Source organism: Uranotaenia lowii, chromosome 3 (assembly GCF_029784155.1).
Source record: "Uranotaenia lowii strain MFRU-FL chromosome 3, ASM2978415v1, whole genome shotgun sequence".
Taxonomy (NCBI): Eukaryota; Metazoa; Arthropoda; class Insecta; order Diptera; family Culicidae; genus Uranotaenia; species Uranotaenia lowii.
In genome coordinates this window covers 188,442,309-188,459,128 of record NC_073693.1, presented here as the reverse complement: position 1 = coordinate 188,459,128, position 16,820 = coordinate 188,442,309, and the positions used below count along the sequence as shown (strand labels likewise).

Genomic DNA, 16,820 nt, shown 5'->3' with positions numbered 1-16,820 from the left:
CGTACCAGTCTGAAGTTGACGATAGAGGAAAAGGAGAAGGAGGAAAAAGGATAAAGCAGAACGATGATCAAGGAGAAATTGAGGAAAAATTGAGAAAGAGGAAAAGGGTGAGATGTATAAGTGCATGAGCACAGCCTACCCCTTGATGTAGTATCATAGGGTGAAACCAAGGGGCACATCTGGCACACGAAGCCCAAGGTGGTTTTAGTGGGACGAACCCACACACGGCAGCAAACACCCGGCTGTTATGGTTTGAAGTCAAATTTCCATCTTGTAAAAAAAAAAAAAAAAAAAAAGTGATTTATTTTACATGCCAATTATTAAACATTCCATATAAATCATCGGTTTATCGTAAATCCTTAGCCCCATAGAGTCGATTTTCCCCAAAAAAAACGGATCTAGAAGTTTGAGACTTTTCTAGGTCATATGGCATCAAATTAAAAAATTTCAGTGTTTTTTTTCAATTTGGTAATTTTAGAGTTAATCACGTAACTTTGTTATCTTTGAGGCATTTCTAAATCAAGTTCGATTAAGCTGAAATTATACATAGGTTTGTATTTTTTGTCAAATTAAAAAATCTATATGGTCGGTTTTCGAAATTCGATGTTGAAATTTTCACCATACATCCATTGCCACCCTATTGTATGTTTTGTCCACAAGACTGACAAAAAATGGTCAGAATGCTAAAAAAATGTTCGGGATTTTCGTTTGGAACTATTTACATGCCAACAATCACTACGATAAAGATTTTCATTGAAAAACCCCCCGCGAGACGATTTTCCACACTATCAATATTTGATGCTGAACAGAATACTGCCAAAAAATTTTGAAAATGTTTTCTGCTTGTATTTTAATCAGTCAAGTTGTAGTATAATTTTTTAGTTTACTCAAAACTTTAATTTTAATTATTCAGCTAAGTTTAAATTTAGACTTCTGATCTAGGCTTTACTCGGGTGGTTGTGAAGAAAAAAAAAACCATTATTATTTTCCTAATAAAATTTTAGTTTGATTCATAAGATTTCAAAATTTTGAACCATTTTGAACCTTTATCTGAGCACTTGTAGCTTTGGTTTTGGAAGGAACAACCGAAAGATGTTGATTATTCAAAATAACTCGATCAGGTGCATCTAAAAATAAGCCCTCGCCGAGGTTAACTTGTACAATAAAACGAATGTGTCGGAGGGAAACATCTGGCGCTAAATTGCAGCTTGCCTCACATCACAGATTTTGTCCTACTTATAGTTGTGTATGTTTTTTTTCCCTAAAGAGACAAGTGCGTGAGATAAAATACAAGTGCAAAAAACAGAGTGTACTTCTCCCTAAAATTGCATTGCAATCTTAATATCTTTTGCTCGTCTTTTTTATTGGATTTAAATCGTGCAGCATTATGTTTGCCACCAACACTGTTCAGCTGAATTGCACTATTCAACCTATTCAACACACACCGAGAGAGATGGAAAACCCGCTGAATGGTATTAGTGCAGCATGCACTTCATACACATTAAAATTAATGCTGCGGTTCTCTCCTGAGTCCCCATTCCGAGTGGCAACAACCTTAAAGTTGCTCAGCCATACTTTCCTGCTGTGGGATTGTGTGCGCCATCGAATGAGTTCCGTTGTTTCCAGAAGCATAATAAAATATGGGAGTTGGGTGGCTGCATTTTTTTTCTGTGCTTTTGGAGTCGAATGCTGTATGCTGCAGCAGGATGATTTTGCGATGGAATTGAGATTTTAATTGTATTAGTGATGTTGTCGATGCTCCGACTTCGATGTTGTCGATGGACGATGTTCGCTAAGGTGTGCACATTTAGAAATGTGTCTTTCCTGGTGTTCAGATGAGGGATTGACGAGGGTGGTTTTGTTGGTGCTACTGCTGCTAACAGATTAGAAGTGATGTTGAAGAAAATGTTGTTTAAAAAGTTCATGTACATCAATAAATTAAGGCCTAACCCTCCAAAAACCTATTTTTTTCGTTGAAAAAATTCACAGTAGTTTAGTTTTATTATTACTTGTGTTTTAAACAATATCGATGAAATTTTTTTAAATATTTTTTTTTAAACGCATAATCACAGGGGCGAGTGAAATTAATTTTCGGATGTTGTTCCGAAGACTCGTTTTCTATTAGGCTTATATATAGAACTGAAAACCACACATATCAGCAAACTAAAAAAACATAACTTATGAAATACAATTGCTCTGCTATACAAGGACATTGATATTGTTGGGGCCATAGTTTAAATAATTGCTTACAGCATCTGGTTGTGTCTTTTTACTTACGACAATTTAACCATGACAATGTATCCAAAAGTATAATCCAGATTTGTCCAAACCATAAACTTTTTTGAGAAAAATTGTTTGTTTTTGATAACAGATCGAGGGGCGTAAAAATATTTATTTAAGTTAAAGCAAACTTGATCTTTTAACCATATTTCTTATCACTTCAGTGTTCTTAAGTCTCTGGAAAAGAGGATTCTCAAAATTTGTCTACAGCCCCATAATCCATGACATAAAGAAAAAAATGAAATTTTTAAGACGAATTATATCGTTTTAGTCTGTTTTACCATTTTTTTTTATTGGAAAAATTACAATTATTGAAAAATACTAGTAAAATCGTGGTAAGCCATAGCGACAATACATGTAGAAGAAAAAAGTGTTTTTTTAATTATAGGGATCAGTCGAACCTACAACTAGCATAATAAAAGCGTTTTTCAAAAAAAAAAAAAAATTAAAGCTAACCATTGCCAGAGCCATTGTTTTGCAAATATGGCCAAATAAAGTTCATACCATTCTTCAACGATTGATATATTGGAATAAAAATTCACTTTTTCATATTGGGAACATTTGAAAAAAAAAAAACACTCTTTAAGTTACTTTACGTTAAATTTTTCAACCTTAGATCAATAACTCAAAACATATATTTGTTGTTTGCTAGCCAACAGCATAGTTGTTTTGCTTCATTTGGTACTTTTTGCTAGAACATTTGATTTGATTAGAATGTCTTACACGGTTACTTGTATTAGCTGAAGAATAAGTCACCCTACACAGCAAGAAAAAATCGTGTAATTTTAGATTGAAAACGATGCACGAAAACGGAACATCGATTTTGACCTAAAATTCTATCACGGTGTATTTTTCCAATGATGTGATTTTGGGAGCGTGTAAATTTAGATCGAAGTCGATGCACGAAATCCGACGAAGAAAGCTGTCGTGTAAAAATACACAGGGATGTAAATTAAAAGTCTTTTCATCGTTAATATTAAAAAATATTAGTAAAAAATTATGGTTTTCGGTGTTACGACTCTAATTATTGAAAAAAGTCATGGGTTTTAATTTTCGTGTGGTATGTATTTACAAAATAACACCTAACAAAAAACGGTCATCCACTACCACGAACAGGGCTAGGCTGGAAATGTTGTATATGATGATTCCTTTATTATTAGTATTTTTACGGGTCAGTGTTTTCAGCGTGCTCGGATTGCACCTGACTACTATAATAATTGCAGGAAACTTCACATCATTCCCCTGGTCGATTCTCAATAATTGGCCGTTTCTATAAATAAAAAAGAATTTTAGTAATTTCATATTAAAATTCTTTTATTCCATTTCATATACCTACCACTTTACAATACACCTATCCGACAGAATTTTGCCTGGGCGGATAACAACCGAGACTTCCGAGCAACAGTTTTTGGCTAGTCGTGCAAGAACCACTATCTCGAGTCAAAATAATAAACACTTATGCCGCGAAAAAACATTGCATCTGTTATGTTTCACACAGTTATTGATGTAATTTTAGATCAAACTTGTAATTACTCATTCAACAAATATAAATTTACACTATTTGTGATATAAATTTCATCGATCGTTTGAACTTTGCATTCCGGAATGTAATATTAAACCAAAACAGTTTATTTCTATTCATTTTTAGAAAAAAAGACTAAAATTACATCAAAAAGAGTTGAAAATTACATCTGTTTTTGATTACACTTGCGAAAAAATAGATCACTCGTGTTTTAGATTCCGTATACTTTTAGAAATTTTTTGCTGTGTAGAGATCAAGTATCTTCACTCTCCCCTAATAATTTTGAAGGGCTAAATTTTTTCTCTTTTTCATTTTCACCTTAATATTTGGGGTTTATTTTGCGAGTCACGTGACGTGACTTGCGGTATTTTACATCTATAAGCTGACCCCAATAAATAACCATTCCAGGTTAAAATTTTCAGCACGAAGATTTGATATTTTGTGTGTCACTTCACTCGACTCGCAGAATAAGCCCCAATGGTTTTTTCTGATAAATTTTATCCATAGTTTTATGAAGATGGTGGTAGATGCAACTCTATCTGTATCTACCACTTGATAGAAGTTGGCTAGTGCTGGACAAAAATTAGGTTTGTGATGATAATGCTTTCTATAAATTCTACTCGTTCATTTTCAACATCTTTCACATCTTCTTACTTTCTATCCGTCTATAGAATATCATAATCGTAACACATTACGAACCGCGAAAAAAACTAAGCTGAGAAACACCGGAATCCAGCACTCTGTACCTCAGAAATCATTAAACCAAATTCCCCAAATTTAGCTTCTTTGAGTTACGTGTTCAATTTGTAAGCCTCGTGTTCAATTTTGTCGAAGAAAAAATAATGATAAAATAAAAAAAACATTTTATGCTTCTAAGTGTAGCACACTTTAGACGAGCGAAAAAACGAGATATCTCGTATTTGGTCCGCGATGTGTCAAGATTTTTTTTTTACTAAAAAGAACATCACTTTTCACAGATAAGGCCGATAAATTAAAGTAAAGTTATAAATATCGTTTCAAGAAAATCTTTTGAAATAATGTTAGTGTTATTTAGGTAAGTTCCGCTGAATTTGCATTTCAAAGGAATTCAATACGATTTTTTTTTTCCGAGATTGTAGAGTAGTTTGAATAGTAATTTTAAGACTTATCCCTCGAATATTTTTCATTTAATAAAAAAAAAAAAAACATCATTCGGAGGAGTGTGTTTGGAATTTTGATGGATGGAATGTTTTTTGGGCCTTCGAGAAAGATTCTATAGAAAAACACGATTTTTGGAGCCTAATCATATTTTTCTTCTTAACCAATAATTTTTTCTACATTCGATTTTCAACTTTTTTTGGCCATTATCTGTTGCGCACTTGGTAGGTACTTAACGAAATGAAGGGTTAAAACCTTTAATTCAAATATCTATTTACACTGCCGGCCAAAAGTTTGGGATCACCCGCAAAAAAACATGTAAATTTTGATCGTTCGTATCTCAGCCGTCTTAAGAAATATTGCAAATCTTCTGATCTCATATGAAAAATAATGAGCAATAGCTATTTCGGAGGTATTTTGCCCATAAATAATGTTTTAGTTTCGCACCTAAAACTTAACCTAAAATTAGAACATTTTCAAAAAATCGCACTCAATATTCAAAGCCAATCATCTCGCGATAGGGTGAACCAAATTTCAAAATTTGAGTTGAATTAGAATCCTTATTCTATACTTCACAAAAAACAATCAAAAAATTGTGTGCATAAATTTAAAAATGTACTATTAATTAATAAAATAGACACTTAAGTTATCTTCCAAAAGTTTAGGATCACCCCTCAGTATGGTGTATCGGCCAAAAACATGTAAATTTATCTCATTCATATCTTTCTCATCTAACATCGTATTGCAGATCTGAAGGGTGCATTTGAAAGCTTAGGAATTTTTGTTTTTTCATGAATTCATAAAAAAAATATATTTTAAAGTGATAACCATGTAAAATTTACCTGAAATTATTTGTTTTTTGAAAAATCACACTTATGATTGTGAATTTTTTATGGTCATGGATTTAAAATATAATTTTTTAATGAATTTATGAAAAAAACAACAATTCTTAAGCTTTCAAATGCACCCTCCAGATCTGCAATACGATGTTAGATGAGAAAAATATGAATGAAATAAATTTGCATGTTTTTAAAAGAATGATCCCAAACTTTTGGCTGATACACCATACTAGGGGTGATCCCAAACTTTTGGACGATAACTTAAGTGTCTATTTTATCAATTAAAAGTACATTCTTAAATTTTTGCACAAAATTTTTTGATTGTGTTTTAAGAAGTATAGAATAAGGATTCTAATGCAACTCAAATTTTGAAATTTGGTTCACCCTATCGCGAGATGATTGGCTTTGAATATTGAGTGCGATTTTTTGAAAATGTTCTAACTTTAAGTTAAGTTTTAGGTGCAAAACTAAAACATTATTTATGGGCAAAATACCTCCGAAATAGCTATTGCTCAATATCTTTCATATGAGATCAGAAGATTTGTAATATGTCCTAAGACGGCTGAGATATGAACGATCAAAATTTGCATGTTTTTAAGCGGGTGATCCCAAATTTTTGGCCGGCAGGTAAGTACCGTGACCAGCCCTAATTCGCGCGCTGTCCTAAACTCCGTGCATTTTCATATTCAAACCTGATCGGCAAACAAACCTGATGATCGGCGTGACCAGGACGTTAAACCGTTACTCTGAACACTTTTATTTTGATACATCGATGGATTCATTCAGAACTGGAGTGAGCAATCTTTTGAAGCAACGGGCCAATTTGAATTTAAAATCTTATCGCTCAATATAATAGCAATAAATACTTTAATATGTGTTGTTTGTGAGCCTACTTGGTTGAAAAATTCTACTGAATCAAAGCAATCGAAAGGGAATCTTTCGATTGATTTGATTCAGCAATAAATAGTTAGAGCAAGTTCACTCGTGTTGGAAGAAGGTGGTAGAAATTTTGACAATGGATCGATGGAAAAAGCTAATTTTCCGAGAGGAGTCGCTACTAGTGCTCAGAGCTGTCAAACCTCATGATCTAAGTAGCATAGAAAACACAGAAATATCAACAAAACATGACACTGTGTTGCACTATGAGAGATCACGTGGACAAAAATCGAAAAAAAATCATCTAAATATTTCATGAAAGTAGATACCTTGTTAAGGAACAGCTCAAATTTTAGAACTCTCCCATTCATAAGATATTGAAAAATGAAGAAAAACTTCACTATGTTAAAAAAATGAACTAAAAAGCAAATTTTGATCACCGAGATCAAAGATCTTCTGCGATCAATATATTGTTGTAAACGTTAATCTCTATAAAGTGGCTTCAGATTCACTAATAAGAAGGTAAAGCGTGAGAAAATGAAGGAATCAGAAAGTTTTCAGATGAGATCATTTAAGTACGGCTGTTTTTTCAAGTTTTGCGTGGATAACTATTCTTACAAATTCTGAAGTTCAGTTACGATCTGAAGATTTGGAGCTTTTTGAGAATTTCACCGTTGTCAGTTTTTGGACCTAGACTCTATAAAAAGTAATTATAAAACGAGCTGATCAGTTTTTCAGGTCACCCGTCTTTGACTTTGTAACTTGGCACCTTAATAGGTTACCTATATTGTCCTAACTATTCAAACATGTTTTTTTTTCACAAATCAGATCTGGCTAGGAGTGTTCAAGAAACAAAAAGGCAGCAACCGAAAGGAAAAGTCTGAGTTCTGCACAAATACATGCAAGATTTTTACCCTTTCTAATAAACATATAAGACACATTCAAATTGATATTTCGAAATGTTAAGTTATAACCAAAAAAAAAAACGACAGTCAATTTGTTGAAAACATTTTGAATATATTTTTGTCCGCTTGCTTGTATGACAATCTCTCATAGTGCGTTACCACAGATACCATAGTTACCGCAAGATTTGTTTTATTTTCATAATAAACAAGAATGAACGCAAAGGATAAGCATGAAGTAAACATGAAAAGATAGGCTGGCAGGTTTTATGAAGTTTTAATTGATGTTGAAGTTCGTTTTTTTTCAACAAATTAAAAAAACTATATTATCGAGCGATTCTATGTGCGTGCTCGTCTGAGTGGATTGGGTGTAAGCTGAGCAAAAAACGATGGAATTCTATACTATGCATTCCTGCAATTTTCCAGCACGTTTCTGACCCTAGTCATATTTTTTAAACCGGGGAAAACCGTGCATTCAATCTCAAAAACCGACCCATATCCGGACAAATCTTCGCAAAGTAATTCAATATTTAAACAAGATAATGAAAATAGAAAAAAATTCTCGTGAACCTTTATTTTATCGTCGAAGCACATCAAATTGTGTTTAATTATTCTAAAAATTTGTTTATTAATTTTGATGATAATAATTATTAAAAATCGTTTTTGGATCCAAATTCAAAACTTACTTACTCAATTTGATTTTTTTTTTTGGTAAATTTAGCAAATTTTGTGAATACATCCGTACTTTTTAAAAATGTACCGGGCATCCGGGCGGATGCGAACTCGCCCGATATTTTCCTTGAATATCTGGATACGCCCGGATAAAACCGGGAAATCTGGAATACTTGTTCTATAAGTTCTAAGAACCGTTGACGCTTTAGAAAAAAAAAAATCTTATTCATCCCATTGAAGCAATTCAAACGTTCTTTTTACTCAACAGTTGTGCAATAAAATTTTCAGGCCATTTATTTGTTGATTATAGAATTTAACTTACAGTTTAATTCATCAATAATCTTAATGATTTCATGTCACCCTAACCTGATTTTGCTTAAGCACCGCCATCTGTTAAAAATAAAAAGGTTTTATATTAAAATGATAGATGGCAGATTTTATATCTCTACCGGAAAACTACGCAGAAGGCGCTTAAATCGATCCATTCAAGCACATTTTGAATATTTTACAATGTCAATTATTTTTAAAGATCTGCGGCCTTCAATTTTCTTAGCAACACTATGTCTATTTTCGCATACTGTGATGCAAAAATAGTTGGATTTTTATCAGATACGCCTGAAATAGGAACAGTATTGTAAAGAAATTTGACGGTAGCAGTTCTTGATAAAAAAATTCATGGTAAAATTTTCAAAATAGCTACAAGTGTCAAAATGTATACCACTTTCTTCCAACACGAGTAAACTTGCTCTTAGCAGAGCTTTTTAGCGACAATTTTTGAAGAAATCATAACTGAAAAAACCGAATGCATGTTTTAAACAAAACAAAACATTAATTGAATGCGTTTTTTTTTTAAATTCTTTCAGACACGAATGCCACAAGGATGGTAAAGTGTCGTAAATATATATATTTTTTTTTAAATACAAGGGGGAAAATACCAGCCGAAATGAAAAATAGGTACTTCTCTAAATCCTGATCATTTTTAAATTATTTAATTTTTTTCATCGATTTGAACTTTTTGCAAATATGAAGTCTTATAAACAGAAGCATAATTTTTCCCCTTTTATTTTATTTTTAACAAAATTTACGTGGGGTGCCCGAGAAATTGGAGAACGGTTGCTATGAACCGAGTGAATTTTAGGAATTTTTTTCGTCAAGTTATGTCGCGAGGCGGAATACTATGTAAATAAAAAAAATAAAAATAAATAAAACAAAATTTACACTTCGTTAAAAGGTTTGAACCGTTTTCTAAGAAAACCCATTTTTTGTTTGAACGTGTGGTTTTATTCGTCATCACTTCAGTTTAAAAGTTTTATTTTAAGTTTTATTTTAAATCACTGTCTGAACGTTGGATCGTTAGTGAAATTATAGACCAAAAATCCTTTTCTCTCTACTAATTACTTATTTCTCTACTAGTTTTTTCATAATTCCAATTTTGTGCTCGAAAACCCATTTTTTCGTCAAACGGTGATAATTTGTTGTTAAAATTGAAGTCCCGTATAAGATCATTGCATTCGTGGTAGTATTTTGAAAAAGGTAGACGAAATCACAGCAAAATTCATAAATTCAAAGAAGTTTGCTTTAACGAGCCGATAGAAACTAGGGTAAAGGACTTATTTTGGACCAGAGGACCAATTTTGGACAACCTTGTCTAGCTCTCTTATAAAACAAATAATAATCATGAAATTTTTGAGCAAATACTGTTGAAGCACAGGCACTTTATGTAATGCACTAATTTTTTTCATTATTAGTTGCTTTATAAGAGAGCTAGATAAGGTGATCCAAAGATGGTCCACTGGTCCAAAATAAGTCCGTTATCCTAGTCTCTTTAGTTTGCTTAAACAAAACTTTGTCAAAGTTACAGTCTACATTCTTGATTCTAGAAAATTGTTAACAGATTTCATGGTTTTACTCAGATAAATTTAGATATCATTTAGATAGGTTTTCTGTTGATGATTCAAATCTTATGACTATTTGATTATTTTCAAATAAAATGATTCAATTTATCGATGTTTGGCATGATTTTTCCATGAATTTTCTGAAAATATCAACACACATAACCACCACAAACTATTTCGGTCGATTCACATAATCGGGGTTGTATTTGAAGAGAATTCAGAATTTTTGTCGGAGACTTTGATGCTGAGTCATGTGGATAAGAAATCTAAATCGTTCACCCTATCTTTATTATTCAACTTAAACCTCGTTTCCATCAATATTCAGTAACAAAAACATTTGACTTGTTAATAGTTTTATTTAATGCAGTTGGATTTCAACCTTTTTCTAATAAATTTTGTATTTTAGAATCGTCTCATCATTTTCAAAGGGGATATCTATCATTTTGATGAAAAATTTGAATCTTTTGTCGTGAAATTCACAAGTTTCCTTTTTTGTGACGTGAATTCACTTATTTGAGACTGTTTATTATCGTTTTTCAAAACAACTCTGTTAGATATAAACTTTTTTTTCTACATGATGAAGCAGGATTTGTTGGCTTCTCAATGTTTTTTTTTTGCAAATTGCGAACCAATAACGAACCAATATTGAATTAATTATTGTCTAAAAATTGGAAAAATTTATACTTTTTCCAAGAATTTTTTTTTAATCGAAAATCATATACAACTTTTTACAAAAAAAAAATCTCTTTTATTTTCTGTTGATTTTAATTCTAGAAATTGACGAGTTTGAAAAATGTTAATTTGAGAACGAATAAAAATCACTTGAGAGCAGTACAAGCGTGTTAATTATGTCCTGTGATCATCTGTAGCCTTATGGTTTTTTGTTTGCTCTCCCAACCCGCTTCGATGGATTTGAATTTCTAAGCAATCGTTAATTAATTAAGAAAACATTTAATCTGACCAATAAAAAAACTAGAAAATAACGTTTTTCTAATAAATAACATTGCATATATACATACCTTTGAAAGAAAACAATCAATGTTCGGTATCGCTAACTGAAAAAATAGCATCGCTAGCTAAACTTTGAATGAGTTAGCGTCGCTTATTAAATACGCTACATGTGCCGAACAAGTTATCGCTTTAAGCTCAAAGCGCTTATCGCTATTCGCTAACTTTTGAAAAACATCAAGGCCGGAACGAATATCAAATTCTTTTTGTAACGCCTTTCCCCCTTCGATTTTTTTTTAAAGTTCCCAAGCGAGAATAGATAGAGTTTCAAGTTTTTCATTTCGATAAATTGATTGAATTTTTTTACAAGCTGCAAAACATAACTGTGAAAGATGTGAACTTAATCATCTCTCTGTGATCTACAAATAAAAAAAAACGATTTTTTTAACGATTACCAGAGCAAAAAACAGAATGTGGAAGATGGAAGCTATTTGTTTTAAATTTTGGTTAAAAATTAGCTCGATTTATCGGTTTTGTGCAAAGTAGATAGTATGCAATTTTGTTGCAAACAAAATTTTGTGCAATTCATTCCCTTTTTTGCATTATTATTACATTATCCTCATTTAAAATCTTTAACCTGTTTTCTCCTTTATTAAACATGCAGGAGCATTGTCAAACGTGAACATTTTTACAATTTCTATTTGAATTTAAAACGAAGGCTACAATGAACTATTAACAACTTAACAATGTCAATTCATTCTATGCTGATTTTATCTTATTTTTATATGAACCGATCTGTGAAATCTCTACAAACTGTATCGTGAAATGTAAATATTTCAACCACTTTAAAACTAAAGCTGATAAAGGGATGTTCAAAATAGTTTTATATTGTTTATATTTATTGTTAAATGTTGCGTGCTAAAAGAGGGGGAAATGACAATAAACACATTTTCCCTCTAATTTCAGTACGCATTCTTCCAATGAATCCAATTATGTAATCAGAATGATGTCCAATGTCACCTCAACTTGATTAATGACAAAAAGTTTGTTCTATCACTAATAATTCGAGAGATTGATACAAATATATGGAAGTTAGCGGTCTTCAATTAGCGGAACAAAAAATAGCGGATCTTTTTAATTCGCTTGATCAATCAATACCTACTTAGCGGCAAAATCATACCGCTTACAAAAAGTTAGCGGACTAACTAGAGATTAGCGGATTACCGCTTTTGTGCCGAACACTGAAAACTATAAATGCTTAGAATGGTAGAAAAAGTTAACAATCTGTGTAATTGTGGGGCAAAAGCTTCTGCAAACAAGAGAAATGCATATTTGATCAAGTTACTGACATAGCTTTTTTTAGTTTGATTTGGACCAGTATTTTTTGATGATTAACAATCTATCGTAGAAAAAATGCCAATTTCAATTTGAGAAAAGCTTCGCGGGCCGCATAAACATGCCTCGAAGGCCGCATGCGGCCCGTTGGCCTTCGGTTGCTCATCCTTGGTTTAGAAGAACAATTTTAATAGCGTTAATAGCGCATGTGTAATCTTTTTTTTTCATAATTTGTATCGTTTTGTTTTGTATCCAATTAATAATTGGGATCGTTGATTTGTTACCAATTATACAAATAAACAAAAACAAATAATTCAAAATTTAATTCAGTTTATACTCCAAACTTTCAAAAATTTGAAAAAAACGGACTCGGAAAAAAATTCACCTTAACCATATTTTTTTTATCTTCGGGTGTAATCCTTCCTAGCGAATTGACGAAGATCTGATATGGAAATAATTATATGCATGTTTAAAAACATATTGAATATCTCGGGTGTTAAAATTTATTTTGTTGTTTTGTCAAAACTCATTTCAATGTGATGTGTCCTTTACGATAAGAGCAAATATCGAAGGCCAAAGTAAAACTGAGCATCAATCAGTTACTATCAGCATAAGAGTTGTGTTGTTTAGACAGAGGCAGAATCTGTCTACATTCATTATGATTTGTGACATAAGTGATAAGTGACATAAAAGCTCGTCTCCAACGAAACGACAACAAACAATCGAATGTAGCGTTTTCTTAGCCAGTTGTGCCATTTCTGCCTCTACCACATTATGCTTAGTTGTTTTCTTCATTGATGTTGGCGCGCTTATGTTGGTGAGTGATTTTCACTCATCGATGCTACTGCTGAAGTCTCGCGTGCCTCAAAGGTGGGCGTGAATTTCACGCGTTGAGTCCTGCCTGAATTATGCTTCCTCTGAACTGGGGTGGAGTGGGATGAGGAACGATGAGTCATAGCTGTTTCAGGCGGCCGGTAGGAAAATTACGCTTTTCCAGCGGGGGTTGGGAATAAACTCTGTTTTGGGGAAAATTCGGCGGTACCATATCTGCGGGCGTAACAATGTGTTTTCTGTGTGTATACATTTTTCCCTCCTTGTGGAGGAGTGTTTGAGTCGTTCGTAGAACTGGTTCCCGCTTTGTGTTTGTATGAATTGGATTGGAACTCTCAAGTTTCAACCTCAACCTCAACTCAACGGGTGGCTGGTGTTTTGTCGTCGGCCAAACATTGCCGTGGTGAGTCGCTGGGCGTTTTATGGTAGTTGTGAATGAATAATAAACATACCTTTCGATAGGGGCTCTCACTCACCCTGTCCATGCTGAATGTATACACATATTTGGTATAAAATTTTATGTTCTTTTGAAAGTATAATTCTGCTGCTCAAGTTAGTCTAGCGTTCGACATTGGTGCGTGAGTATCGTCGGGAAAGCGTTTTGTTTTGTGTGTGACGAAATTGGACAACGGGAATCAGCGCGAGCGCTTTGTGGGTTGGTTTTCTGGAAAGTTGCGTGTGAAGAGAAGATTAGCTGTGTCCTTCGCGATTTGTGCTAAATTTGGTTGAATAATAATTTAATTTGATGACTCGGAATTTGTGAACCAAGAGTGGAAAAGTTTTGTGAAATTGCGCATAGTAGCTGCAAGTTGAAGATAATTATGCTGAGTTTAGTGCATTAATAAGAATACTAAAAAGTGAAACAAATATAAGTAATTAAGCTGTATAATGGTGAATGCTGCCTGGAAGAACAACGCATCGTAGTCAGTGTGGTAGAATCTGGATAAGCGACTGTTGAGCTTTTGTTTCCGGCAGCAGTAAATCGAGAATGGATTACAGTTGGTCTGATTATGATTCGGCATCAACATATTCATGTGAATCTGTAAGTTAACTCTTTTCTTTTTCTTTCGTTCCGCTCACACTGTCGAATGCATTCATTCTGAATTAATCTGCGGTTAGGTTCTGTTTTATTTTTCGTCTCATGTATCGTTGGATCACGATTTGCCCTTCCGCCGAAGCATATTTAAATCCTTTCCTTTTGACAACGAGCGGAAGAATACATACCAAAACACGACTCGCTGGGCTTAGTGACTTACAATCAATTCACGACATGATGGCGGTCCCATTCGACCAAGTGGATCAGCCTCTGCAGCCGGGCGAGATGAGCAGATTAAAATACGAAAAAGGAAAGACAATTTTCTATTTAATGCTTGCTTCCATCGCATTGTAAAGTGAACTTTGAAAGAGCTTGTAAATCGTAGGATTTACCATACAAAACTAAACTAAATTTTGTCAAGAGAAAATATTCTTGAGGATAGAATTTTTCTCTGATTTTTTTTTTCAAATGGGCACTTCCAATGTTTTTAATTAAAAGAACAAAAAGCACTCTTCCGTGCACACATCGTTGCACAAATTTGGAGCAACCTCTCGGCATGGGCTCTCCCCTTAATTCGACCATATTCAATGATTTCGGTGCGGGTGTGGTTGGTAGCCTTATGGTTTTACCACTAATTGCAATTAACAAAAACCCCGAGTTAAGGTTTGAAACCAGCCTCTGGTTGGTGAATCGAAATCTTTCAGCTCGATGCACCCTCTCTCTGGAGTGACGGAAGCGCGTGGGTGAAAGAAAACGGCAGTTTCGGGATACTGTAAAAGGGAAATACTTAACAAATCATTTGATTGTTGTGTATGCTTCTGTTTTTTGAAGCATTTGAAAAGCCCGTCGATTATTCTTTCACAACACTCTAAGATTTTTTTTTGTTTTGTTTTTGTTTTAAGCCAAACTATTAAAACCGACATAAAATCGCATTGTAACATTTGTAATGAAGATATCAAATTTATTCAATGTCTTTTATGATATTTTATTGTTTTGTCTGTAGCAAATTTGTTAATTAACCTGATTCTTGAAAATTATTCGCATTAATGATTTCTTTATTTTAAGGGGATTTTAATACTCTGATTGTGCAAAGACACCTATGTATGTTCTTGAGCCGTCTTTTTCTTATGATAGAGCTTATATAGATTTTAGTTTAAATTTATCTCGTGGAGTAAATTTCAAATGAATTAAATCCATCATTATTCGGTGTTCCTAAACAAGTTTGGTCCTTAAGACCTTTAACTGAATTCATTATGAACGAATTGGTACGACGCAACTGCCTACTGAGTTTATATTGTTATCGTGCATAGGTGATATTAAAATGACTACAATCAATGACCTGATAGGTAGAGTATTGAGCTTGTCACATAGCTCAGTTGACAAGTCAGTTGCTTCCTGAGAATATGTCCGCGAGTTGGAGCAAAATAGTGAACACCGAACTCAGTTGTACCGGATAAGTTTTTCAATAACTGTCCGCCAACTACAACGTTGGTGTAAAGTCGCGAATGCCGTAAAGAACTACTATAAACGAAAAAACAAAAATACCTCCAGTAATCAAGAATAACTCGAAACAAACATAAACTTACTTGTAAACTAGTAAATGACGAATTCAAACATTTAAAAATTGTTCAACGTTCTATTTGTATTTGATTGAAGCCATTTCGTTAATATTTCGGTAGATGTTAGATGTAAATGCAACTCATTACACTAGAATGTATAGAAATAAACGACGGATAAAAACCGACAAGAATGCAGAACATTTCCACTCAAGTACGGTGATGTACGATTTAAGTGCCTCTACTGGCGGACGTATTGTTTTTGGCTGCTGCTGCTGGACTGACGCAGTCGTGTCAATCCTTTATGTGTATTCCAGGCCGGGACCATCATTGATTTCAAACGAATGGGATGGATGGTTAGTTAGAAGACATTGCCCCACACCAGACAACAAACAGAACACAGCATCCATCTTGATCTGACGTCGGATGAAACGCTTCTGTGCGGTGTGCTCTGGTATTCAAAAAGGAGGAAAGGGGGATATACCATAAGCAGAGGCAACAAGACGAATACTGTGCAATCCGATTGTAATCGGAGCATCGGACTATAAAGGGAATAGCCAAACAAGAATAACTTGACAGTCAGCGAGAGTTAAACGGATCTTATGAGAGTAGGGTAAAACTGTACAAAACGCACCAGCTAAGCATAATTGCTTTTTATAGCGATACCAATCATTTGAGAACCAAATTGAAAGTTGACGACGATTCAAGGATGAAATTTACGTATTATCGAAAAGAAAAAATATGATAAAAATCGATTTTGACTATATTTTTGTAAAAAAAACTAAAACAGCCAGAAAACAAACCGCGGGGTAGAATGCCAAAACTAGTGGACAGAACGCACCAAACAGGAAGGGTGGTATGAAATAGAACAATGATTAAACGGTATGTAATTATTGAAACACCAAATGTTTAATTACATGCTCATCGTATTTTTGTAAACTACCATTCTTTGGCTAAACACCATTTAGTATTGCTAAACTCATCGAAAATT

The 16,820-nt window shown here is 33.5% G+C and overlaps 2 protein-coding genes across 3 annotated transcripts in view; one reads left to right on the top strand and one right to left on the bottom strand.

Annotated features, from left to right (window-relative positions):
• LOC129751451 (ATP-binding cassette sub-family F member 2) overlaps positions 1–16,820 on the bottom strand; it is a 520,520-nt gene that overhangs the window by 92,103 nt on the left and 411,597 nt on the right. The gene's annotated exons all lie outside the window — the stretch shown is intronic.
• The window catches only part of LOC129751449 (amyloid beta A4 precursor protein-binding family B member 1-interacting protein), a 123,835-nt gene that overhangs the window by 64,782 nt on the left and 42,233 nt on the right, over positions 1–16,820 (top strand). The window contains exon 1 of one of the 2 annotated variants that reach the window (XM_055746970.1): positions 13,789–14,279. The exons of the other annotated variant lie outside the window; for it this stretch is intronic. Coding sequence (XP_055602945.1) covers positions 14,226–14,279 — 54 coding nt within the window. The 5' untranslated portion in view covers positions 13,789–14,225. Of the gene's footprint in view, positions 1–13,788; positions 14,280–16,820 lie in introns of those variants that run through there. 2 annotated transcript variants of the gene reach the window in all.